This window comes from Melopsittacus undulatus, chromosome 5, assembly GCF_012275295.1.
Source record: "Melopsittacus undulatus isolate bMelUnd1 chromosome 5, bMelUnd1.mat.Z, whole genome shotgun sequence".
Lineage (NCBI taxonomy): Eukaryota > Metazoa > Chordata > Aves > Psittaciformes > Psittaculidae > Melopsittacus > Melopsittacus undulatus.
The window spans coordinates 50,410,365-50,435,846 of record NC_047531.1 but is presented as its reverse complement, the minus strand read 5'-3'; the positions used below and the strand labels follow the sequence as shown (position 1 = coordinate 50,435,846).

At 40.7% G+C, this 25,482-nt stretch overlaps 1 protein-coding gene across 1 annotated transcript in view; it reads right to left on the bottom strand.

Annotated features, from left to right (window-relative positions):
• The window catches only part of LOC101876737 (tyrosine 3-monooxygenase-like), a 30,017-nt gene extending 5,553 nt beyond the window's left edge, over positions 1 to 24,464 (bottom strand). Inside the window, 10 exon segments of the mRNA XM_013129341.2 lie at positions 1,797 to 1,892; positions 4,056 to 4,112; positions 5,795 to 5,864; positions 6,514 to 6,649; positions 13,242 to 13,387; positions 17,099 to 17,149; positions 18,289 to 18,356; positions 21,867 to 21,955; positions 23,171 to 23,339; positions 24,267 to 24,464. Coding sequence (XP_012984795.1) covers positions 1,797 to 1,892; positions 4,056 to 4,112; positions 5,795 to 5,864; positions 6,514 to 6,649; positions 13,242 to 13,387; positions 17,099 to 17,149; positions 18,289 to 18,356; positions 21,867 to 21,955; positions 23,171 to 23,339; positions 24,267 to 24,464 — 1,080 coding nt within the window.
• Positions 24,465 to 25,482: the final 1,018 nt, after the last annotated feature.

Here is a 25,482-nt window from a genome sequence, read left to right as displayed (position 1 = left end):
CATCACCTATTAAAAATAAATGTTATCACATCTGCGTGTAATTTCAGTAATGTGACGGATGAAGACAGGTGGACACAGCTGTATTAAAAGCTTATCCAGCAGCATTACCCAACAACTACTGATGATAAAAGAATACACCACTTATCAACTCAAGGACACTTCCACTGTCAACCTTAGTGGCAGGGAGTTAGAGATGCAGTTATACTTTTGTGTTATATAGCACAGCTTTGTGAACAAGCAGTTCTTGCCTACCACTTTAACCAAAAGCAGGACAGCTAGTCAGTGTCTGGTGAAGAAAAGAGTAGAAAGAGAGGAGAATGATTTTGATAAACTCCAGCCACCAAATTGAACATTTCTGATGTGACTTTTACCTTCCTCTGTGTCAGAATTAAACAGAAAAAAAGGAGGAAACATCACACAGACAGATTCTGTGGTGCATATTACTAAGAAAGCTATGTAAGTACTGGAGTCATTATTTTAGTATCATATTTAACATGTAAACACATTTAAAACTGTAAGGTATTCAGGCAGGCAGAGTAGAATAAATGTTGCCTTGAACTGTGCTTTGTTATTGGACTTTTTAGTTTTATCAGGTGAACAAAAGCAAGCTCTGCAAATCATATGCCACAGAGTTTATGCACAAAAGTCTCCAAATTGCAAGTGTTGGGAAAAAAACAATGCTAAACTCAGCAGGAAGGTTGACATCTGAGTGCCCCTCTGTAAGGACTCCTATTATAAATGTCTTGAGATATGTTAACATGCAGTTTCTTCCTTCTGTCCATTGACTGGGAAGCTAGCTGACCTGTATACCATTAGGAGAGTTTTGTAATATGTTTATTGTCATAATAATCCAACTATCTCCAGTTATGGGAGTCCAAGATGTGCTAATCCTGCAATGGTTTCACATGAATGTATTATATAGCTGTTAGGCTGCTGTGTCTACGTGTTAAGCTTAAAATATATCACCCATGAAAACAAGTGGCTTCTGGTCTATAAAAATGCTTGAAAAGATTTTTTTTTTTTATTTTCCCTTGGCTCTTACTAATTCAAAAAAATCACCTATTACCTGCACAACCAAAGCAATTGAGATCTACTGATACCAGTTTAAGGCTTTTATCTTTAGGGCTCTGTGGAACTGAGGACAAATTACTGCCTCCCCTATAAGCTGTTTATCTGAAGGAGGGGAAACCCATAAGCTTTCTCTAAAGCCCCTCCTTCTATAGTTACTCTGTCCAGGCAGAGGACATTGTCAAATCTGTGTACGCAGATTTTAATCTCCATAAATTTAGCTTTGAAATGTATTTATGAATGTGAAATGCTAAAGCATTTTCTTTTTTGTCAGTGTCTATGGTATTCACAATTTCTTTGCGCTTTATTCTGTCCAGTCGATGACTTTCTGATTCATATGTGCATAAATGTCAATGGCATGGATGAAGTAGCAGAGCTCATCATAGGCATAATATTGCCCTCTAGTGTGTAACTCAGAAAGGTACATGAGTTTGATGTTAAAGTCAACTGTATTAACTGCCCAGGAACACCATGAAGAAAATCTAATGCTTTACAGGATGTCTGTTTTCACTGCATTTCATCTCTTTAGGTGAAAGACAGGTACAATCCTACAGTAGTTCTTCCCCTACTCCGTAGCTTCTGGGAAGGAAGAATTAATTTCTTTGAAAAAGAAAAATCCATACTTTACATCATATTGCTTTGTGTGAGGAAACAATATTTTACTTTTACCAGAGATTTCAGAAAATGGGATTAGAGAAATCTTTCAATCCCATGCATTTGATACATACCATAAGCTCCCCATATGACGAAAGCAATCCTGTCCCATAAGCTTTGATGGTTCCGTTTTGCTTGCAGAGACCAAACTCCACGGTGAACCAATAAACCTGGTAATAGGAACAACTTGTGAAAAACAGTCTCAACAGGCAGTTAATTTTTAAGCTTCTCTTTTTTTTCTTTAATTTTCTTTCATCCTTCTATTTTAACGTCTTTTTATCTTTAAATTTTACATTTGTATATTTTAAGAAAATTATTTTTTCTCTCAACACATGTGGCAAAAATTGTAATACATATTTTTTCAAAACTTGCCATTCTTCCCATTCTCACTCCCCCAAAACCAATGAAACAAACAAACAAACAAAAAAAAACCAAACAGTAATGATAATTATATGTGTACATAAAGATATAAAGTCCTACTCCCTTCTTTCTTTGGAAGATGTTACAAATTACCCTGTAACCTCTTAGACCTGAGTTTCATCACAGTCAGTGGAAGCTGAGAGATTTCAACCCATAGTTCCCAGAAGAACAGACAGATCCCTACTGCAGGTTCAAGACCTTAGGAAAGGTACTCAGAAGGACAGCTTCCCTTCTCCTTTGTCTGTGTGATAGCATTCAGAAGAATTGAAGAATTACTTCTCTTTTAACAGCAATGTGCCCCTTAAATTTATGCCAAATATAATTTTATAATGTTGAAATATGAAAATAAAGATACATGCCACTGGGATTCTCTTGCAATAAAGTATGCTTAGGACCATACTTCCTTTAGCTGCTGGACAGTAGCGGGATAAAAGCAACTCTTGGCTCCGCCAACCTGTTAGCCCTTCCCTTATTATAGCATCTAAGGAAATGGGCAGTAAAGGACCAATTCTGGTCACAGCCTGACCCCTTACCAGCTGGATAAATGTTGTGCAAAAGAAAAACATGAGGCATTTCAAGAATATGGCTCCATGTCACAACTCCTTAAGGCTCCTTTAGGGACACATAGCTCTTTGCTGCTTTGTACACAGGACTTGGCCTTGGCTTCAGTTTAGACATAAATACTGCATTCTCAACACCTTTCTCAAAGAACTGCAGACAGGTTGTAAAATAATGTGAAACTCTACGCCATTCTGTCTATCCTGCTGCTTACTTTCTTCTATTTCTTTCTCCTACCCTCTTTGACATCTTTTAATTTGGATGACTTTGTGTTAGCCTGCAAATTTACCTTTAGAGAAAGAGTATGCCGGGATCTTTTTTTCTGCAAAAACCTAAGATGCTTTCTCTATAGTACAGCTAATAATTCTGCATTTTTATTGTGTTAATAATCTCAATTCTTATTATTTCAGAGTGAAAAGTCTTCCAGTTATCTCCTCATTTAGTGGAAGGTCTTTTTGTCTGGAGAATAAGACATGAAAGGGGGAGGAAAAATTCTTTTAATGTTATCTTAGATATTCTGAATTTGGCTTTTAGTTAGTGAGGTTCTTTCAACTCTCACTGTTTTAACAGGATACAAAACACAGTACTACTGGCATTCTGGAGACAACATGAACACTAGTAATTTCCCATCTCTTGTGAACCATGAGTGGGCCTGGGGGATGTGAGGAATTTCAGTAGTGACAGTCTCCTCCCATCTACCCCCTTTCCTGAATGAGCCTAATCCAGCTGGGGGAAGGTAAGGCTCCTTTCCTCCCTTGAAAAAAAATTGTCAAGACTGGGGAATAGATGTCATTATAGGAAAAACAGATTATGTGGCCTACAGCCCACTTTCAGAACAAATCAGGATGGCAGCAAGGGGCTGCATGACTCATTTTGGCAGATGTATACAGCCAAGTGACTCAGACCTGAAAGACAGTACCTGCTCTCAGATTGCTGTTAATTGCTCACCTATTTTGTGAGATTGATGACTATAGAGTGAAACAAATTCTGACAGTTCTCTGCACCTTATGTAAGAGAAAACACAGAAATCAGATAGGGTATCCAGTCTATTAGGTGAATCTGGAAAGTGAGTTGGCTGATATTGTAGTAACACAGCTTTGGCAGTATATTCTTATAGAAGCAAAAATACAAGCATTATTTCAGGTGGAATCACATGCTTCTGGGCTCTGCCACAGGGGCTCCAGCCCCTGCCCCAGCACCTCCCTAAACTGTGCATGAGGAGAGACAATACTCCTGATTCTCCCATTTTTGTAGCTAATCTGAGACACTGGAGAAGAGCCTTCCCTGCACAGTAAGGGATAAGCAGTGAATCGTTTGAGTTTTGCCTCTGATATTAAACTGCCATCTGTACTTACTGTGGCCAGTTTCTCAATCTCCGCTTCAGATGATCCAAGAGAAGCCAGTCCAATATCCTAAAGCAAGTAAGCAAGCAGGCAGTGTTACACTAGTGTGATTATTCAGCCCAAGGGAGAGAAAGAGGGGAAGGGGGAGTACCACATCATTTCTAGCATGAATAGCATGAACTATTCATTGTTTTTGTCACCCAAAATGACCTTCCATGGCTTCCAGGATGCCTACCTCTCCCTGGCCCCCAGCTTCATACCACTGGGAGCAACATTAGATGAGTGTTTAATCCTCAGTGTTCTCAGTGTAAAGTTAACTATCTCTTGTCGTAATGCTGGACTATCCATAGCAGAGATTTATGGGAAGGCATGAGAAGGAAGGACAGCAAGGTGGGCTTGATCATGGCCATTGCCTTTCTGTGTTTCACTCTCTTTCTGACAGCCCTTATGACTGAGTCAGGTCCACTCAGGGAAGATTCAGTTTACTCCAGTCTGTGCTCCTTGTTAATTGTTATTCTCACAATAAGAATCTGTAGATGTCTCGTCTTAAACTATCCCGGGAGCCATATCATGCAGCAAACAATCAAAATTAGGGTATTTTCACCATTCATCATCTCATATTGAATGGAACAAAAAAGAATTTTCATGGGGTGATTTTCAGCTGTGAAAATACTTTGTGGGGAGAAAAAAAAGTTAAATGTGAAATTCATTTAATGTGATCCCACGTTGTATAATCTGTGTTATAGATGAAAAAAGAGGAAAGCTAAAAGCTTTGAAATTCCTATAATCTCTTATTTCTAATGTGTCTTCAGTCCTGGGACTGAACTGAAGAGGTTTCTTCCAGAATAAATTATAGATCACTAGCATATTTTAAGTAGTATTCATCTGAATCTTATAACAAACAATATATATGTCTAAAATGGAAACTGACATGTATCCTAGTCAATACAATTGGAAACCATGTTATATGAGGTGAACTATTGTTTTTTTTTAAGATATTCTGACAGGGATCTATATCGTGTGACCTTTCTGATCTTATTGCCAGTTTCCACACTGGCCACTGATTGATAAGCCTAGAATGTGAGTTATCTTCCTCCCTCAGCTATGGTTTTGAGGCACATTCATAGTTCCGAAGTCTTTAATTACACGAGGTCAGTGAATTCACTTGGGTCTGACACTTACTGCTCACACTAAATAGCCCCTTTGTGTACAAAGAAGCCCTGTTTCCTTTTTGGAGCCTCCTGACCAGTATGAGCAATGCTGTGAGAATCTGGTGAGTTGTAAAAGGAAAAACAACTATAATGAATGACATGGCGATGGACACAATTAAAGTATCATGTGAGATAAAAATGTACATCCAGAGACAGAACCAGCCTGGGGGCTCAATGGCTGTTGTTGGTTAGGTTCATGTGGTTGTAAGGACAGGAAACCAGAGGAACAGAATAGTCAGTACAGCTCAAACATGCAGCACCACAGAGGCTCCACTGGCATCCTTCTGCAAACTGACATGGCCCTCCCACAGAGAAGTTCCACATGCACTGCCTACCCTTCTGTTTACATGATATCCACAGGGAGCAGTGCTACCACTCCCTTGGAGTAAATGTCTCTCAGAGTGTTACTAGCCCACCACCTGAGGCTGCAACTCAAGTCTAAATTAATGTTTCAAGCATGGTGAGCTGCATGCTTCTGAGGCACAACTGGATTGCTAGCCAGAGCAGCTGGCTAAACAGCCAGTAGAACAAGTTTCTTACCTGTGAGAACTGGGCAAACTCCTTGTCAGCTAGCATGGGAACATGACCCAGTAACTCATGGCAGCAGTCTCTGGAAAACAAGTGACCTTTATATTTAATAAAGGTATCTTTTCCTATCGTACATGAACTTCCTGTGAAGGACTTCAGCCAATAGATCCACAGAGGGAACAAATGTGGGAGATGCTCCACAGTAGCTGTTTCCATACCTGGCTTGGCTCTGGAGGGAGCATGTCAGAGCATTCCCTTTTACCATGGGGATCTAGCTACTCCCCACTGCCTTGGCTATTGTCTCACTTGGGATGGCACAGGCACCAGTCTCCTATGTCACAACGTCTTTCAAAGGCTCCTGTTTTGTCCCAGCATACAACAAAAGTCTGTGTGAACTTGTAATTTCTCATGAAATGTAATTGCTGTTGTCTGGCCAGCACTTACTGGGAGAGTTTCACAGCAGGCAATGAAACCCCAGCAGATGGTAACTGAAGGCAGGATGAAAAGATTAAACCAGATATTCTCCAGTCTCTTCCTTCCCCAGACAACTTTGCAAGAGAGACAGAGATCCACACCCTCTCATGCATGACTTCCCCTTCTAACTCTCCAGCTACCAGTTTCTCAAATTGTTTCATTCTGTGAACTACTGGATAGACCTCCAGAGTGATTCCCCAAAGAATCATCCCCAACACATTCAGAAGAATGAAATTGTGCCAGGGCACCAAACTTACGGTTCTGGGGAATGCATAGGAGAAGAGAAATGCCTTATATACTGTGTGCTCTGGAAGACACGAAATGCCAGGCTGGCAAGGAAGTCACGAGCAGATAGCAGCCCTGCAGCTGGTCTCAGCTGGAAACCCGTTCTCTCTGCAAAGGGAAGTAAGGCTGAATTTAAGCATTTCTAGGCTTAACTACATGGCACACATACTTCAGGTAACCAGTTTCAGAGAACTCTGGTGCTCTGTTGCAGTAGCACTCTCTTCCTAAGCACAGTGAGAACATCCTGGCTTATCATTATCAGCATGCCCCTGTGCTGCTATGGGTCCAATTACTGCAACATCAAATCACCTAGCCATCCACCTTCCACTTATCCATACTGCCTACTCCAGTTTACATTTTTAGCACATTTATATAGATTTATCTACTATGTCACACATATCAGTGATATGTCTGAGGTCACATTTGATCCTTACGATCAAGTACGGGACAGAATCTGTGTTTTCACTCTTGGCTAGTCTATTCATTCTTGGATTCTCTCTCTCATTTCCTATACAGCATTTGTAAAACTAAAACAGGTGTTGGATAAGAGTTGCATCCCACCCCTACCCTTAGCTGCAAGCACTTGGCTCTTCCCAAATACTAGGTTATTCTTTAGCCCCCTCTGCAGATTTTCTTATTCCTTACACTGTTAAAGATGGAAGGTGGACCATGGGTCTGCTTCAGTCTGTGCAGTTCTGTTACTTAATGCGCCTAGTTCAACATATCTCAGTGGCAGATTTAGAGAATACTATTCAACTTCGTTTCCCTTTCTCAATGCATGCTCCATATGTATAAACTCGCTAAGCACTGGCAAAACTTATTATCTATTTTATCTTTCTGTACTTCATTACAATGGGAACACACAGAAGAAAGAGCAAACAGGTCCTTGTCAGAGATAAGGGTGCTGGAATTTGGCCGTAACCATTTAACATCAGCTTCCATCAGTGCTTTCACCTATTTTTCCCCTCTGGGTTTTTTTCCCCATTATGTTTGTCTAGAACTAACTACACAGTCTCCCTGTCATGTGATACTCTACGTGTTTTGCTTTGCGTGTGTCCATAGAACAGGACCAAATGATGCAATAATTTGGAACTGTATTTCAACTATCAGTGTTACTCCAAAACACCCTGCTTTGAGAGGTCTTTTAGAGATGACTAACAAAATAACCAGCCCTACGGTCAGCAGAATACACAATCTACATTTCCATGGGAAACACATTGGTGGTCTGCAAAGCTAAGAAAATTGAAAATCACTGCTTTAAAAGAGAGCAAATGATAGCCTTTTTGAAGTCCTATATTCAAAATCTGTGTTGCATTCTCAGTTCCCATAAATGACATTTCATCTTCTTTAAAGCATAAAACAACATTGAAAAAAATCAGAAATGGCTTTATTCTCCCTTCTCTGTCCATATTCTATTGTGTTATGAAGCCTGGAACCTAATTTATTTTATGTAAACAAACAAAAAATTCCCACCCAGAAACCAAGCCATTTACAAGATTTGGGTTGGTTTGGTTTTTAATGTTTCTTCCAACATTTCTTGTCTTGCTCTGTCCGGCAATTAGCACTTCTCTCATTTATATAAAAAAAAAAAAAAAAAAGAGTGAGAGAAGAAAAGGGAAGGGGGGAGGGAAAAGGAAGGCTTCACTAGAAGAATTAGGAGAGACAAAACATCTGAAGTGATACAGGACTTTAGTGGACAGCAAGGAATGCTTCTACTTGACAATGTAAGGTACAGGTGGTTAGCATTTGTCATGGTTATCTTCTGTTGCTGCACCAAATTCAACAGTAATGCATACAGAACTACCTCAAAGCCGAACATCAACAAAACCCATGGAGATTAGTCTTCATCTTTTTTATATGCTGAGCAAAGACATCAGAGTTAAACAGAGAATCAGAAGAGATTATAAAGCAGCTTATTATTCTCCTCCATCCCCAATTAATAAAGTACAGTGTTTGAGGGAATGGACAGACTACTAACTATGCCTCCTTTGGCACTGATCAGGACCTGGCACAAGAAGGGTACTCCCTTGCAACTGATGCCATATTAATCAATCCAGAGGAATGTAAAAATCTCAGAATCTGGCCATCTTTGCGTTAAATTCTGAGTCTAAATAAAGTGAAAACTGCAACAGCTGAAAAACGTATCAGACGAGAACTAAGCCCTGTGTAACTCAGTTTTGGAAGGACTATGAAAGAGTCTAGGAAAATTTATATTGCTTTAGCATCCATGTTGGAGGAGCAGGAGGGAAAATGAAAATTACAGCCTGTGTTCCCTTAGGTGCCCTTTTAAATATAGGCCAGTGAATCAGACAGTCTGCTGATGGAACAGACTTGGCCAGTTGTCTTGAAAAGCCATAGGAAAAAGTTATCTGCTGGAGGTAATATCTGCAAAATCTGAACTTCTATTTCATTACTGCACAATAAAACCAGCAATCAGCAGAGAATTGGGGGTGTGTCTGATTGGACTTGCTGCCCAAAGATCTACGAAATAAAAATGAGTTGAAAAAAAGGTCTTGAGCAGTTGACCTAAAGTGATCTATAAGGCTTAATTTTTGGCCTGAAAAACTGTGTATAGGCCTGTGCATTGTAGTGTCAGCTTACTTGAGTTCACTGGCTGTAATTTCTTCCAGCTGCAGAGGACAATGAATGCCTAAATCCTAACATCTTTCCTAGAAAGAAAGATGCTCTTAGGTTCATCTAGTTAATTATTTAGGAAAACACTTGCCAGGTTGAACAGTTACATGGTTAACCATTTAAACCCCCTTTAAGTAATTATGAAGTACTTATGTTGTAAAGTTCATTTCTGTTCAGACCAGTTCCACTAGCAGGTCATGTAACAGTAGACAGATCTTACAGTTCAACTTGTATTGAAGTCAAAGGGACTTTCAGTTCATAGATACTGCTGAGTGAAAGAGAAGACGGACATTTATCTGGCTGTGAGGTCTGGTTATAACATGATCTCTTTCTTTCCAGAATATCCCCCCCTCTCTCTTTCTGCATCTATACAGCTTATTAAATTCAAAGCTGTGCTAGAGGGAGGTTTTTCAAAGTTGCACCAGGGGAGGTTCACACTGGACATACATTAGAAAGCATTTCTCAGCCAAGAAGGTGGTCAAACATCGGAATGTGCTTTCTAGAGAAGTGGTTGATGCCCCAAGCCTGTCAGTGTTTAAGAGGCATGTGGAACATGCTTTAACTTTTGGTCACCCCTGAACTGGTCAGGCAGTTGGACTAGATGATTGTTGCAAGTCTATTCCAATTGAATTATTCTGTTCTGTTCTGTTCTATTCTATATGAAGTCTTAACATCACATATGCTAAAGAATGTTCCAGTTCTTAGAGGCAGCATTTAGCAAAGATACATGCTAGGATTTATGTCCTACATGGGAGACTGGGGCAAGTCAGGGCAATTCACCTACCTACTGACTGGAGGAACTGCCCTATGCATCTCCACAAAGGCTGTAGTTGAAACACATCCACTGTATGCCAAGAAATTTTGGGAGACACATTGCAGTCTATAGTTTGGTCAAGGTTTGATTAGTTGAGCACTGCAGCACAGTGATATGTTGCAGTGCTCAACTGTAAGACAGGAAAGAGCCTAAGCAGACAGTTGATTGTTGAGTTGGAAGGAGAAAAAATTCTCTCCTTGCTTACACTGGTGGTAAGAGCTACCCAAATTAGTAATAAATCACTACTTATAACTCATTATAAATCATACCCCTCATCCAGTGGCTGCTTGGCATGAAGCTGTCTTTAACACAGATTTTACAGACCTTGCAGATGCTTCTGACTCAGACTGAGTTTGTAACAAAGGGACCTTGCAATAAAGCCAGTCTTCTTATTAGAGGGAATCATCAAAGCCCCATATAATGGAACTAAAATAACTTTAGCAGCCTAGTTAGTATAGGAGGGAAGTAAAATGGATAGTTGAAGAGAAAGGAAAATACATTATGTATACACAGAAGAATCCCTGCAGCCGTATGTGCTGGTACTCATGGGAGATGCTTTTCATATGCCAACCCTCTGGTTCCTTGCACTAAAGGTGCAATAAAATCTTTGTCATTGAACAGCTTAATCTTCCCTAAAAAATGTCAATGTCTTAGACAACTTCAGCAACAGAAAGCTCATTCAAGCTCACTAGCATCACCTACTGATACCAGGTCACTTGATTTCCTGAATATTGTATTTAAATTTAATTTAACTTAAATGTAAACCATACTTTTAGTATTTATTTCATCATAGTGATCAGCTGTCCTCCTTTTTTTCTGGCAGATCTCCTTATTCCTGAGAAAGAAGAAGAATTTAAAAGCCTGCCCTCCTTTAGTCGTTCTTCATAACGGTAAGAAAGATCAGTTGCTGAGGTGAGTAGCTCGAAGAGGACGCCTTCAACACTGGAGCGGGGGAAAGCTCAGCGTCCGGGAGCCTCAACTCAGAGCAGCAACAGCCACCCAGGGAGCCTCAAGCCCTCGACAGGACTTGCCCAGGAGCCGGCAGCTCAGCTACCGCGAGCAAAGGACTCACAGGGGGCGGAGCCAGGAGGAGCGGCACCAGCCCTGAGTGGGTCAAAACCTGCCCAGGGAGGGGGGTGATCAGGGCTGTTTGCGGGGCAGTTCGCACGGCAGTTTGCGCGGGCAGGAGAGCGGGACTGTCAGCCCTCGCGTTATGACCAGGGCACGGCCTGGCAGCTCTGCTCTGGCTGCCCCGACGGCGGCCAGCGCAGGCACCCAGACAGAGCCGGTAAGAGGGGAGGCTGCAGGGCAGAGCTTGGAGTGTAGAGAGTGCCTGCACTGGTCTGGTGAGGGAGCGGTGCACAATGGCCAGGGCTGCACTCGGTGCTCTATGGTGCAGGTCCTCCTGCACCAGGTGGCTGAGATGCGGGACGCTGTCAATAGGCTAAAAGATGTCAGGGAGGCTGAGAGGAAGCAGGACTGCTTGTTCCAGGCTCAAACTGTGCAGGGGCCTCAAGCATCCCCTGTAGCTCATGGAGGAAACAAGAAGGCTGTTGACCAGGGAAGCTGGGAATCGGTAACAACAATAACAACAAATACCAAACAAAAACAAAAAAACCCCCAAACAAAATAACAAACAAAAAAGGAGGAAGAGGACAATTAAAAGCAAGGGGCTTCCCCTTAAATCTGTTGTCCTCACCCAGAATCACTTTGCTGTTCCACAGGGGGCTAATGAGGAAACACACCATGAACAACCAGCTGATGCACTGCTAAAGAAGATCAATACTGGTGTCACCAGGAAAAAGTGGTGGGTCATAGTGGTAGGGGACTCTACTTTGAAAGGAACAGAGGCACCCATCTGTCAGCCTGACCCAGTCTCAAGGGAGGTGTGCTGCCCATCAGGAGGATTGATCAGGGATGTTGCAGAGAGGCTGCCTGTTCTAGTAAGTCCTGCTATTACCGACTTCTAGTGATCCATGTGGGTGCTAGTGGTATAGATAGCAGCAGCCCAGAAAAAGGGCTACCGAGCCCTGGGAGAGGTGGTTAGAGGCTCTGGAGCTCAGATAGTCTTTTCCTTAATTCTCCATGATAAAGGGAAGGACCTTAAAAAGACTAGGAGGACTGGCCAGGTTAATAAATGGTTAGAAGGGTGATGCCATAGTCCAGGGTTTGGGTATCTAGAACATGGGACTCAGTAGGCCAGGTCTACTGGGGGCTGGTGGAGCTGATCTGACAAGGAAGGGGAAGAGCAGTTTTGGTAGGAGGCTTGCTAGACTGGTCAAGGAAGCTTTAAATTAGATATGTTGGGGGAGGGGAGCATCATTCCATCCCAACACAGTCAGTTACCAGCACCTATAATAAATGCTTGGAACAGTGTAAAGATATTCCAGCCGCTCCAGCCAATGAGCCAGCTTCATTTGGAGCTCGGCTCAAATGCCTCTATGGGGACCGAACAAGAAGAATTACAGATGTGTGCATGTCTACAGGGGTATGATATAATAGGTATCACAGAAGCATGGTGGGATGGCTCCTATGACTGGAGTGTTGGAATGAAAGGTCACAGGCTCCTTAGAAAAGATGATGTGTCTTGCTAGTCAGGCCCCAGGAAACATGAGGTAGGTCAGCCTAGCAATCTTATGTGTTCTTTCATCTAAGGCCACATCTTCACGCATTTACAGACTAGTACCACAGCGTTTTTGCTCTCCTGTCACAGCTACACAGTAGGTATCAAGGAATTTAGTATGGCAAATGAGATTAAGAAGAAGCAGTGTTTTTCAAGGTAGCTGTTGACTTGACTCCTGGAAATCATTTCTTCTAGCAAATATTGCCATCCTGCCTCATACATTGGAAAAAAAAGAGGACTTTAGAGGTATGTACCTGTATTTGTGTTTGGATCTTATGAGCAGCATAGTTACAGAAGCATGAAATATAGTCAAACCCCTAGAAAACCTGTGTGTGAAGTCATGCTGAGCAGTGTGCAGTGTGGCTGCACTTCTGCTAGCCCTGGAATTAGCTGGGTAGTGCTACCATAATTGCAGCCACACACAGAACAAACACAAGCTTATCTACAGCTTCATAACTAGATATGCCTGGTACTGATGCCCTGTGCTACAGCCCTTCTTGCATGAGGGAACCCTACAGCTAATCAGCTCTGCTCAGCAGCTTGGGTCCTATGAGATGGCTTATATGTTTATGTGGTGCACAAACATATCCAGGAAACCCTAGAATAAACCGTGGTTCATCATGACTGACCTTTTAAAAAGCTGGAGACATCCTGAAGTTGAGGTATGTTATTCTCTTGGTAGCCACAGTATTTCTTCAGCTGCTGGAAAGCATCCAGATACTGCGTACAAGCATGGGTAGGGTAAAGGCTGCTCAGCTTCCTGTAGACTTCTCTCCTGAAAAACTAAAGCCATATAGCATGACCTGCCTCCATAAAGCAATGCATATCTGCCCTATCTACAGAGAGGCATAAAACCCAGCACAAGCAGTGGTCTAAAAATATGAACTCAGGGCACTAGTTCCAAGTTCTCAGAAGCTGATGCCTGTGTGGATATAGTAAAGCACAAGGGTTTTTAGTTACACTTTTCCTTCGGAAGTTGGGTTCTGTTCAGCAAATCTGTTGTATTCCTTTCTACACCCTACCCTTAACAAGAGGATCCTGATTCAGAAGTGTTTCTTGCTTAGGTATAAATGCATTGGAGGTACCAGAGAAATCCCAGAGAGAAAGTTAAAGCTGTGGCCCTCTCCATGTTTTGCAGTTTAGGGATGAAATGAGTCAATTATTCCCTCCCTTTCCATGTTTGGGTACAACATGAAATGTTGGTCCCTCCATCTCCATGCTGAAGCCTAGCCTATGTTTGGTTCTTACAAACCTCCTCCTAAAAAAGCACGTTTTTTGATACTGAAGAGTGATATATGGACAGTCAAAGAGGTTCATACTTTTGCTGTTCAAAATGCCTGGCATGGGCTATGTATTTGAAAGACTTGCCAATTTCTTGAAGCATTATACAAAAAGAGACCAGATGAAGAAAAATATATATAACCAGATTTTGGCACACGCTTCAAGCTTCTCCCCAAATTGATGGTGCTTGGATTTAGAGCTGTGGTTTGGAATATATTTAGCTGTTGCAAAATAAACAAGTAGTAATAGGATGGCAAGAAACCTTATAGAAATGGTTATTTTTGTTCAGACATGACCCTAGGGTGTTCACAATTTTATAAACATTGTTTTATGAAAATTGAGATCATTCTTGGAAATGCTGGGTATGGAAAGTGACCTTTTGTTGTTTTTGTATTGTGTTTTTTTTTGTGATGCTATTGTTGCTATGGAGGTGATAGCCGATCCCTGGTAATGGCTCTCTTCATTTGTATGAATGTCTTGCACAGTGTGGGAGTAATGAACCAGAATGAAGGGGGGAAGGAAAACCTTAGGAGTTAAAAAAAAATAAAAGAACAGAGGAAAACAGTGGCTGCTGTCACTATTGCAAAAGCCACAGGAGACTGGGCCATTTCCATAGAAGAACTAGGAAAAAATGTGGAGGACTAGAGTTCAAGTGTTGCCCTGGCTTATTTCCCCATAGAATACTACTGACTTCAGTGGGATTGCATAGGATCTGAACCAGTACACAGTTCATCCCCACACTGGAGTCTAGAGACTATTTCAAACTTCTGCACATATGGTATCTTTTATCAAAGTATCTGCTGTGTGCCCAAACATTAACTGCCACAGAAACATAGGCAGTCTCAGAGACTAGTGATGAACTATATAAAGCTAAATGTCCATCCTCTCTAAGGACCTCTAAGGCAATCATTTAAGTTTCCTCCAAAGTCAATAGAGTATCAGATATTTCCAGACAACAATTTAGCTTGCCCTAATGCCTCAAATAGTTGTAATGCCTCACTGTATGGAGATGCTATCCCTCAAAGGACCATTAAGCTGCTATTTGATGGTACTTCAGTCCAGAAATGGAAAGAGAAACTACTGAAAGTGTGGTCTATGAAATACTCTAGAAGGAGCCTCAGAACAAAGGATAGAGCAGCTACTTGATTTTATTGGCAATGACCTTATTTTACATAAGTATTATTTTTTTAAAAAAGTAACACTATTCAGCTTTGTTATTAAGATGTGACAGGTGCATCCACATAATTTTGTCCTAGATTCTCCCTTTTCTTATACAGCTTTTACTCATAGAACAACTTAGTTTCAGGGCCTTCCAAGAGGTCTGCTTGAAAACAGAAACTCTGATCATCTCTACCCTCTGTTTTCTGAAAGCCGTATTTCTTCACTTGATTAGTTTTCATTTTTATAACCATGTTGCTACAAACTGAAGGCATCCAACAACTCTTCAGAGTGAGCACCAAGGGAATTTAATCTGTGCTATAAATTTCCCGTTCAGTTGCACAGCGCTCAATTAAGTTGTGCTGTAATGCAGCTGACCTCAGGGCACAGCCCCAGGGGGGCTGTGATAACCACTGGGGGTGTCTAATTTTGGAAACAGCTTTACATAACCAGACAACCTGGGTTTTCTGGTTTTCTGTTTGGGGAAATGGGGAGATATTCCTTTAAAGGTCTATTCTGTTACCACAGAGGGACTAATTCTAGGTGGAGAATGGCTGGAATGACGGAGGTTGGCAACAAAAGAGAAAAACAGGAAAGAACACAAAATTAAATTTTCTTAAATACGACATTCCCACACACCATCCCATGCCAAGATTGTTGGCTGATGGTAGCAGTCATGAGAATGACACTGACCATCGATCTTGACAATTGAAAGATGCTATAAAAACTATTTGAGCTTAATAAAAATGTGATCGCCTGGATGAATTAGATGCAAGGTTTTTATGTGATTGTGGGCAACACCACTCAAGCTTTCTATGGCACGGTAGATTTTATTTAAAATAAGCTGATCACTGAAAGAGATGGAATGGCCTCGTGGTTGAGTTTCTGGCATGTGACATCTAGTGTATGGATTTAAGTTCTGACATTGACATAAACTTTGTATATAATTTGGGGCAAATTACTAAAGCTCCAGCTTTTTCATTTCCACAGTTATTAAATGTGGTCATCATTCTTCCTTTTTCCCACCTTTAGGCTGTCTCTTAATTTCCATTGTAAACTTCTGAACAAAGATTCTCTCTTATTATGTTGCACATGTGGCACAGTCCTCAGACTCTGCTCTAGGTGGGTCATTTGGACATATTTATGTTTGTATTATCATACAAATGTGTAATCATTGCTGCTTACTGAGATTTCTTAAGGTTAGTGGGAGAAAGTGAAAACAAAGGTATAAGAAATAAGCAGTCTGTTTTCTTTCAGTTCTGCTACATATTTCACATACTGTCTACAAACATCCTTTGAATTTAATTAATTTTGTTTGTTTGGCTTTGGAGATTTTTTTTTTATGCCAAATCTTCAAGAGAAACAAAGTCCCAGTGCAGAAATGCTGCACCCATGTGAAAGTCACTTGCTATCATTTCATATGACATCAAAGGACTTTTTACAGTGTAAATAATACATCATAAGAACACTTAGAATTCTCCTTTACCTTCCATTTGAGAGAATAACACCTATTTATGTTAACAGCAATGAATACTTGCAGGAGAACAAGCAAGGCAGGTCTGTCCTATGAACATTTGGTTAGCTGTATCCTATCATTGAACTTCCATCCTGCAAGTGGGCATTTGCTCCTTATAACAAAGTTGGAATTGTGATATTAATGTCACCACCATAGTTACAGTTAGAGAACTGTTAGAAGAAGTTGTTGGAACTAGGTGATCTCAAGGTCCTTTCCAACCCTAACTATTCTATGATTCTGTGATTCTAAGTTATACTCTTGGCTCCAGATTTTTCTGACTTCTGATAATTTTGATAGGATTGGCAGGCAGAGAGACAGCTAGAAAAATTTTGCTCTAGAAAGTGAATAGTTAAGACCAGCTCTGAGAATGGCTTCTGCAAAACAAATGACCAAAAGGTGATACTTAACCAAGGAATAAAATTTGATGTAGATATATATGGTATTAAAGTGGTTTAACTGTCTCACATTGACAGTCTTTCCTACAGCTGCAGTGTAGTGCCCCAGGAATCAGAGTATAAGAAGCAAACTCACCAAGTTGCAGTCTCCTGTGCTGTGTATTCAATACGAGGCAAAGGGTCTCCTCTGTAATGAAGAGAGGAAATAATGCATGTGTCTAAAGCAGATTACAAGTTTGGTTTCGAAGTATTATTTACTTTCCCTGCACCATGAATATTTGCCAGAATGAAAACAGAAACAGCAAAATTGTACATAAGTAACAACTTCTTAGTCTCAGTAGATTCTAATGTATGCATTTTCTCTTCCAGTGTGGGGAGGAAACAGAGGGATACAGTAAGAAAGGGAGTCATGTTCTGCTTTACAGAAGAAAAAAAGAAGCCTTCAGGCTTACCCTCACCCCTGCTGAAGGCAGTCTAGCAACCAAAATGCAGTGTCCATCCCTGAGGGATGTGATCAGCACAGCAACATTGCAGAGAAGCATTCATAAACTCAGCAGCAGAGAGCTGCCAACTGCATACACTGCATGGTTATCACTGACTTCTCTGGTGGGCAGTCTTCTCTCCTTTTCTTCACTGTTGTTCCTTCAGTAGCTCTGAGTCAGTTCAGTGTGCTTTTGTCCTGTTTTGTGCTTCATCAGCTGTGCAACATGGTGGCAGTGAGAAAACTGTACTCACACAGCGCTCTCTAAAGTCTTGGCAGGTTTCACCAGTTCTTGGACACCACGAAGATGATAATCCATAGCTGGTTCTACCTGTGCATCTAACTGACTCTATCATATAGCAGTACGATTCCAGTGAAGTTTTACAAAAGGCAGAGTCCTGGGAGGTTTTTAGGTACATGGATAAGAGACATTTTGTCAAATAAATAACAAAAATATTAAATTGATTGTCAAAAATATGTTCCTAAACATTATTCCATATATTTCCCTGAAAAACATCAACCTCAGTTCAGGGCAAGCCCTAAAAGGAACTCCAAAATTGAAATGAAGGAGTCACATTTTAAAATCACCTCTGCTAAGACAAAATACAACACTGAAGGAGATGTGAATGGAATCCTAAGTTTTTCATCTTTAGGTATATTTGCTGTGTTGCAGAAAAAGTCTATTTCATATGGAGTGAAAGCTTCTGTGGCTGAATTCTCTTTTCTAAAACATAATCCCATTGATATGTTGATAAAATATTAAATCTCTGGTATTTCTCGCACACAAAGATGTGTCAAAGCGCATGTAGACCACTGAAGTTTCTCTTCAGCAGTCTAGTACTTACGCTCTGTAATTAAAGGCAAGATCAGCAAAGAATGCCCTCCGTTTCTTATACTCCATGTGGGTGTATCCCTGGGTTAGAAAACAATTTTAAAAAAGGTTTTACATTAGAGAGATTTGTGGACGTAAATGCTAACAAAAGCATTCATAAAACCTAGGTCTCACATAGGTTGTTTCTCTGATGCAATGAATCTTGAGCCTTATGAACAGGGTAAGCCAAAGTCTGAAATTAGCTACAGTCATGACATTTAGGTGAAAATTCGGCCTCTGTGACCAGAAGGAAAGTAACGTGGCTGCATGAGAAGGTTTTGGAGTTCATAAACACTACAGCACAGACCAATAAACTTACAGTGAAATTTAAATGCAAATCACAATAACAATGAAATTGAAGTAGGGGTGTCATTTCTGTTGGCAGAACAGCTGAATCTCTGAATCATTTCTTTCCTGCGCTAAGCATGAAGGTTGCAATATAGGGCCATCATGGACATGATAGTACCAAGCCTAGTACCACCTTGATTGCACCTGAACAATACCCTGCACTTTGGGTTAAGAAGGGGTCCTCACTGGCTAGAAATCATCTGTCACTGAATCTGTAGAAAGAACAGGCTTTCAGCTCAAGTCCCCCTTGCCTATTTATTAACCTGTAATGATAAAAACAGATTTAGTGGTATCTGTTTAAAGGGGTAGTTCACTTATTAAATACTGTAGTTTTCTTTTTGCCCCCTCAGTGTTTACTAGAAATTGAGCTTCAAGCAGGCATCCGCAGCTATTGAATACAAATAGAGATGTGGAATCAAATTCCTTTGAAGTTTACAACATTCATAACAGGAATAAAATCTGAAATCTGGCACTCTGTTACTAATATAACTCAGAAAGCAGCGTTGATCAGCATCACTGTACAAGTATTTATTATTCTAAAATATTCAGAATTTACTGGAACCACTTTGCATACTAGAAGCCAAATTTGTCCCTTAGGTTTATTCACATAATTTTCAGTGTAGCAATAATACCAGTAATACTGCAGTTAATGAGTATTGTGTGCGTGAATCTGAGGAAAGAACTGGATCCTGACAGCATGTTTATTTTTGTCATGTGTAATGTTCATTCAGATGCCACCCTTGCTTGTCAGTAGCTGTAACAAGTCTATGCAAACCACACAGAAGAGACACTGGGCCAGACTAGCACTGATGCTGTCACTTCTCAGCTTTGTCCCTGCTGTTCCCAGGGCTCTCTACCCATGTTCATAGAATCATAGAATCATAGAATAGTTAGGACTGGAAAGGACCTCAAGATCATCTAGTTCCAACCCCCCTGCCATGGGCAGGGACACCTCACACTAAACCATATCACCCAAGGCTTCATCCAACCTGGTCTTGAACACTGCCAGGGATGGAGCATTCACAACCTCCCTGGGCAACCCATTCCAGTACCTCACCACCCTCATAGTAAAGAATTTCTTCCTTATATCCAGTCTAAACCCCAGCTGTTTAAGTTTTAACCCATTACCCCTTGTCCTATCACTACAGTCCCTAATGAATAGTCCCTCCCCAGCATCCTCTGAGCAGCAAGAGCCTCCCTGGGGGACCACTACAGTCAGTGCCACTGTGCCCCAGAGAATGGTGTCACAGTGTCATCAGTTTGCTTTCCTGGCCATTAAAGAGACAGTAAAGAACAAAGCAAAGCTGTAGAGATCAACAGCCTAAACTGCCTATTTTCTAGTAAATGTATATGTAGAATATTTGCTGAAATACTTGTACATCAGCTTTGTACTTTCCTCCAACCTGTCCTTTTTTGAGCCATCCTCAATGGCACAGTAAATGAGCCCATGTTGTGATTCCTCCTGCCACAGACAAATGATTTTCAGTGCCTGAAGTAAGTTGTTTCAGGCTAGTTTAGGTGTTTCTACATCACACTGCATTCTGCAGTGTAGATTTATCTGCACTCAATACTTGTGTAACTCTGCACCCCTGGTGTTCTCTCATCCTTTTCAGTGCTCACACCTTCTATTCGGTGACAAAGGAAGGGAACTTAGCCCAGTTCAAAAAATTCCCAATGAGCATTCATTTATCTCATGGGGAACACCTACAGAGCTAGATCAGGAAAATTACCAACACTTGTATTGTTTCTATAAGAAAGATGTTAAGAATAATTAAAGATGTCCTGGTTAAGGATGCAAAGCTTTCCTGTAACATTGTAGCTTAATAAATGATTCTTAAAAATAGAAAATAGACTTGGAAAGTTTTGTTGTACCACACAGAACTGTACATAGCTAACATTAACATTGTGTAAATTAACAAAAGGGTCTAAATATAATTCAGACATCTAAAGAAGGGAATGACAATCTTGTAGTTTCTGTTGGCACCCATCTAAATCTTCCTTGCATTTTTCAGTGCAAAGTCTGTGGCTTTATTTCTTCCCATGCATCACATCTTTGTGATGATTGTCAGCACACTTCACAACAGTTTCATTACCTACCTTGTCAATCAACAAATGTCCCTTTGGAGTTCCTTTCTCATCTGTACTTAACTCATATCTCATCTGTATCAAAGTTGGGAAACTGATGGGAAATGAATGCTGGCTCCCAGTACTTTGCCTTACTTTTATCATCACTAGAGAAGGACTGTACAGTGCAGTTTTTGTCTTCCTTCTCCTAGGATTTCTGCTTATGGTAAGGCTGAGCATACATGCACAAAACTGTTACAAGTAAAGCCCTTTTTGCAGCCCACTCGTAACCAATGAATCCAAGGGAAAGCCCGTCATAAACATTCTAACAATATTTTGATGAGTACTGTCAATAAACACTGGCAAAATCCTGGCTCCAAACACTTGAGCAAAGTTAGATGTAAATTAGGATTATAATATTTCCAATTTACTTGCTATTTAAACTTTAGATCTCTTTGAAAACACTAGATCTTTTGATCTTCTCTAGTCACATTTAAATCTCAGTTCAGTTATCCATAATCAGTGCTGTCATGTATTTATCTTATTTTCTGTCTAGACAATTTTTGCAAGTTAAAGTGTAATATTCCCCTCTGTGGTATCTGAGGATCTGGTATTTATTAGTGACTAGCTCTTTGCCATTTGTCCTCAATATCATCCTCTTTACATTGACACTTGAGTAAGACTCCTGGCATGTGTGAAATTTAAAAATGCAGATATGGAATATCGGAAAGGTTAAAACACAGAAAACACAAAAAGCAGAAGGCTGGGGAACTTGACTCCTGTGTGGACCAGAAGGTACAAAGTGGGCATACTTCAAATATGTCAGGGGTGAAATAATAAACAAGATATTTTTAAACTAAACAACAAAATGTAAACTTATGCTAAAGAAGATGTGAAATAGAAATTACTTCAGTGTGTGTCTGATGTTAATCATAAGTACCTTGGTGAATAAGAGCCCATAAGTTTTCTCAATATTAAGTTATACATTTTGCAGTCCCTAATTCCACTTGGATCAGACTTTCTCTAGTCCTTTATTTTTATTGTCCTTTTATGAATATTTTCTTACTCCTGAAATTTTCCTAACAATTTTTTTTCTACAGTTTCTTTTTAAAGATGAAGTAACAGTGATGTTAAACTTACAGGGTGACCATGGTCCAAACTGGGATCATACTTAGTGATCAGATAGTGACATTTGTCCATATCTTGGACTTTCCTAGGAAACCAGGGCACTGGAGAGAAAGTAGCAAGACTTAAATGAGATAGGATTAAATATTTTTTTAAAGGCACAGAAAATAAAAGTTGTGCTGATGATTACAAGCCTTTTGTTTTCATCAGCTACATGTCACTGTGTGTCAGTAGTTGAATTCATTTGCCAACCAAATTGGCAGACTGGATTAAAAAATAATCTAAAACTAACTTGCAATGATAACCTCTCTTTTAATGAGTAGTAAAGGCAAAAAACATTTCCTTTTAGTCCAAACAAAGTGTTCTGTTTGACACATAAAACCAAATTTATTTCTACATTTTAGGTTTAAGAAAATATTTTGATTTTGTCTAAAAAGTAGTCCTAAATTTTTGTACCTTTAAAAATGAAAACATTTGAAAAGCAAAACATGAAATTTCTAAAAATAAAACAGGTCGAGAAGTATCCTGACTTCAAGTTTTTTCCTTCTGGTGTTTTTTGGGGTTTTTTTCTCCAGCAGAATTATAGCATTAGCTGAATTTCCAAACATTTTCTTTCCTTTCAAATGGAGACCTTTTCTGGTGACCAAAATAAACTGTGATCATTTTAAGTGCCAGCATTTATAACTAATGAATTTAAAAAATTAATGAAAAAAGACAAAGTTGATACTGCTTTCTGAGGTCAGACAGATGCTGCATTACAGCTCAGGAAAGGTCCATCTGGGGTCACCTTAACCTCATACTTGACAAGAGACCAGTAATCTCTGGCAAATGAATGATAAATTAGCCATAGCCCTGTTATGTTATATCCAAGCACAGAGAGCTCTCAAAAGTGCAAGTCTACCAGTACACACTGATATTGGGAAATTCTAGTTCTTTCATGCAGTTATGGCCAATTCTGCAATAGGAAGGAAGAAATACTTGTCTGACAGATGCCTTAAGCCTACCCGGAATTTTTTGCTGAGCCTATGTCTTTGACTATGTCATAGTTCATGCAAGATGGCTGCCCTGCTTTCTATGGCCATATCTCCTCAAAACCTGTACCTGATCATAAGTCCACAGGCTGTGACAAAGTGCCTCTCTTTCCACATCATTCCCATTGGGAAGTATGCCAATTTAAGGAAAAAAGTCAGGCAGTGAAGAAAAATGAATGCACACTCACCTGCATTCCAAACAAATTAAATTACTATTAGGAAGCTAAAGCTTAATAAGTTACTCCAAAAAGAAACAGAACAGCACTAGCAGATACTTATGTTTCTTACCTTTGTCTTCACTGCTAGTTCCCACATCCTCTGATACTCTCTTTAAGGAAATGATAAGGGGACAAACATCAGCACTGTGAACTTCACATTCAACAAAAATATCAACAGCAGAGTTCTTGGGCTTCTTGGCTCATCTGGTTTCAAAGTGATGTATCTGAGCTTCAAAAGTCTGCAAGAGCCAGATGTTCATATGATGCAACTTCTCCAAAGACTAAAAATCCAGGTAAGTCTAGATACACTTCTACAATGTCTTTAAAAGGTGACTTAAAGAGCTATTGACTTTTTTAAATTAAAGTGCCTACTAAGCAATGAAGCTTATTCATGTCCAGTTTAGGAGCTAAAATACAAGCAGAGCTAAAAATTAAACACTGTAGAATTAGATAGAGATAGATGGAGATGAAAGATGAGATGCTGTTGACTGTAGCATTCCATCTGTGCAGAAATAACAAATGAGTAGCTGGGTAACTCTTAAAACCCTGGCAGAAAGAAAGCAGATCTATTGATGTATAATAACACCATAATCATTAAATAATTGCAAAAGATAAAAAATAAGTAACATATACAATACTTCTCTTTTCAGTTACTCATTTTTCACAGATGAGAGTGAGCACCTGGCAGGGATACTTCAAGTGCCCAGAATATATAATGCCTGTACGGTTTAGAGCTCTTGTTCTCTGGATCTCCTTGGCAAATATGCAGAGAAAATTCATTGGCTTCTAACATCCCCACAATCTGAGTTCTTGAAATGCTGGCCTGTTGTTTAGTCATGGCTGGCCACCACAACTGCTAGAAAGAAATAAAAGATCAGTATCTGCTCTAAACAGCCCTTAAATAAAACACTGATTCTTCTAAATGGCTGTGTCCAGCTGCTCCCTGCTGCCAGAGCACTATCCTTTTTAACTTGGAGAGGACAGCTGACCTCTCTGTGCAGCTGTAGCAAAATAGGTACAATGAGAAAGGAGGAAGGCAGCTGGAGGCATAAGTCAGGAAAGGAGCAGGAGATGGATGAGAGAGGGTTGATGCGGAGTGGGAGAGGTGAAGGCAATAGTGGCAGAAGAGAGGGCTTGGTGGAGGAAAAGGATGGTGAGGTCTGTACCTCAAAGACTTTGGCTGCCTTAGAGAGCTCAATCCTCCTGACATTGCAGAGGGTGAGGGTCAGGATAAGAGTAGCTCTGCTGTCCTCCCTGTTGGAGTCCAGGCTGCCTTGCGTGTTCAATAACTCTATGCCACGCATCTCCTTCTCCTTGCTGGCCCCTTGCTTTTGGCCTGAGATCCCCACCAAGTCAGTCTTCATTGGAGATGTTGAGTGGAAACTGCCTGAGGATGTGAGTGTTTCCGCAGAGCAATGACCAGGGGAGGTGGTGGGACTGGAGATGCAATGTGTCAGTATGGGTAGGAAGATCAGAACTGCCAGACAGCAGGGAAGCAAACTGATTGATACTGTGTTAGGTGTACAGACATTTATTTTGGCCATGCCAGTCACATCAAGGGAAACCTTCTGCGTAGGATGTGCGCAAGAGCCCAAGATAACCCTCCTTCTCTGGGTGACTTCAAAGCGTGGCCTTCCTGCTCTATTTGAAGGTGTTGTCCAATTGTTCAACCCTGGAGATCAGCTCTTTTGTGGAGAGGCAATTAGCCTGAGCCCCATTTGCATGTCCTAGTCGGGACTGCACTGCACATTGTTCGAGACTGCCCTTCCTCCCCATCCTCTCTTAATTTACTGAGGCCCTCTCTGCATTAACCATGCCTCCAGGGAACAAAAGGGGCTCTTCCCCCAAATCCCAGCCCAATCCAATTGCTGTTCCCTCTGCACAGACACCATTGTGGGAGTGCCAGAGAGACCTGAGCCAGACTCAGAGTTTATTGCCTACTTCTCAGCTTTTCCTCCCCAGAAGGTCTGTCTGACCTGTTCTACCCTAGCCCTAGAAGAGCTGAGTGTTGCCTCAAGACTTAGATCATCTTTTGGAACTTATTTCTGTGATGATTTTATCTTCAGTGGACTCTCAAAAAGCCCAGGGTCACATCTTTCTAACAGCTGGCAGGGCAATCTCAGAGTGTGCATCAGCTCTGTTCTTGCCAGGGTGTGGTATCCCTTGACATCCACAAACGTATTTCTGCATATGAGCACCCATATCTTCATACCCCAAGTTACAGTGTGCTGGAACCCCTGTGAAAGTCAACTTACAGACCTACAGAGAAGACTACCTTTTTGTCCTCCCTGTGCAGATGGAGACACTTCTTATGTGCTGCCTACCTGATCCTGTGACTGGGTCACACCCTGCAGTGCTATAGTGCTTTTGCCTCCTCCATGG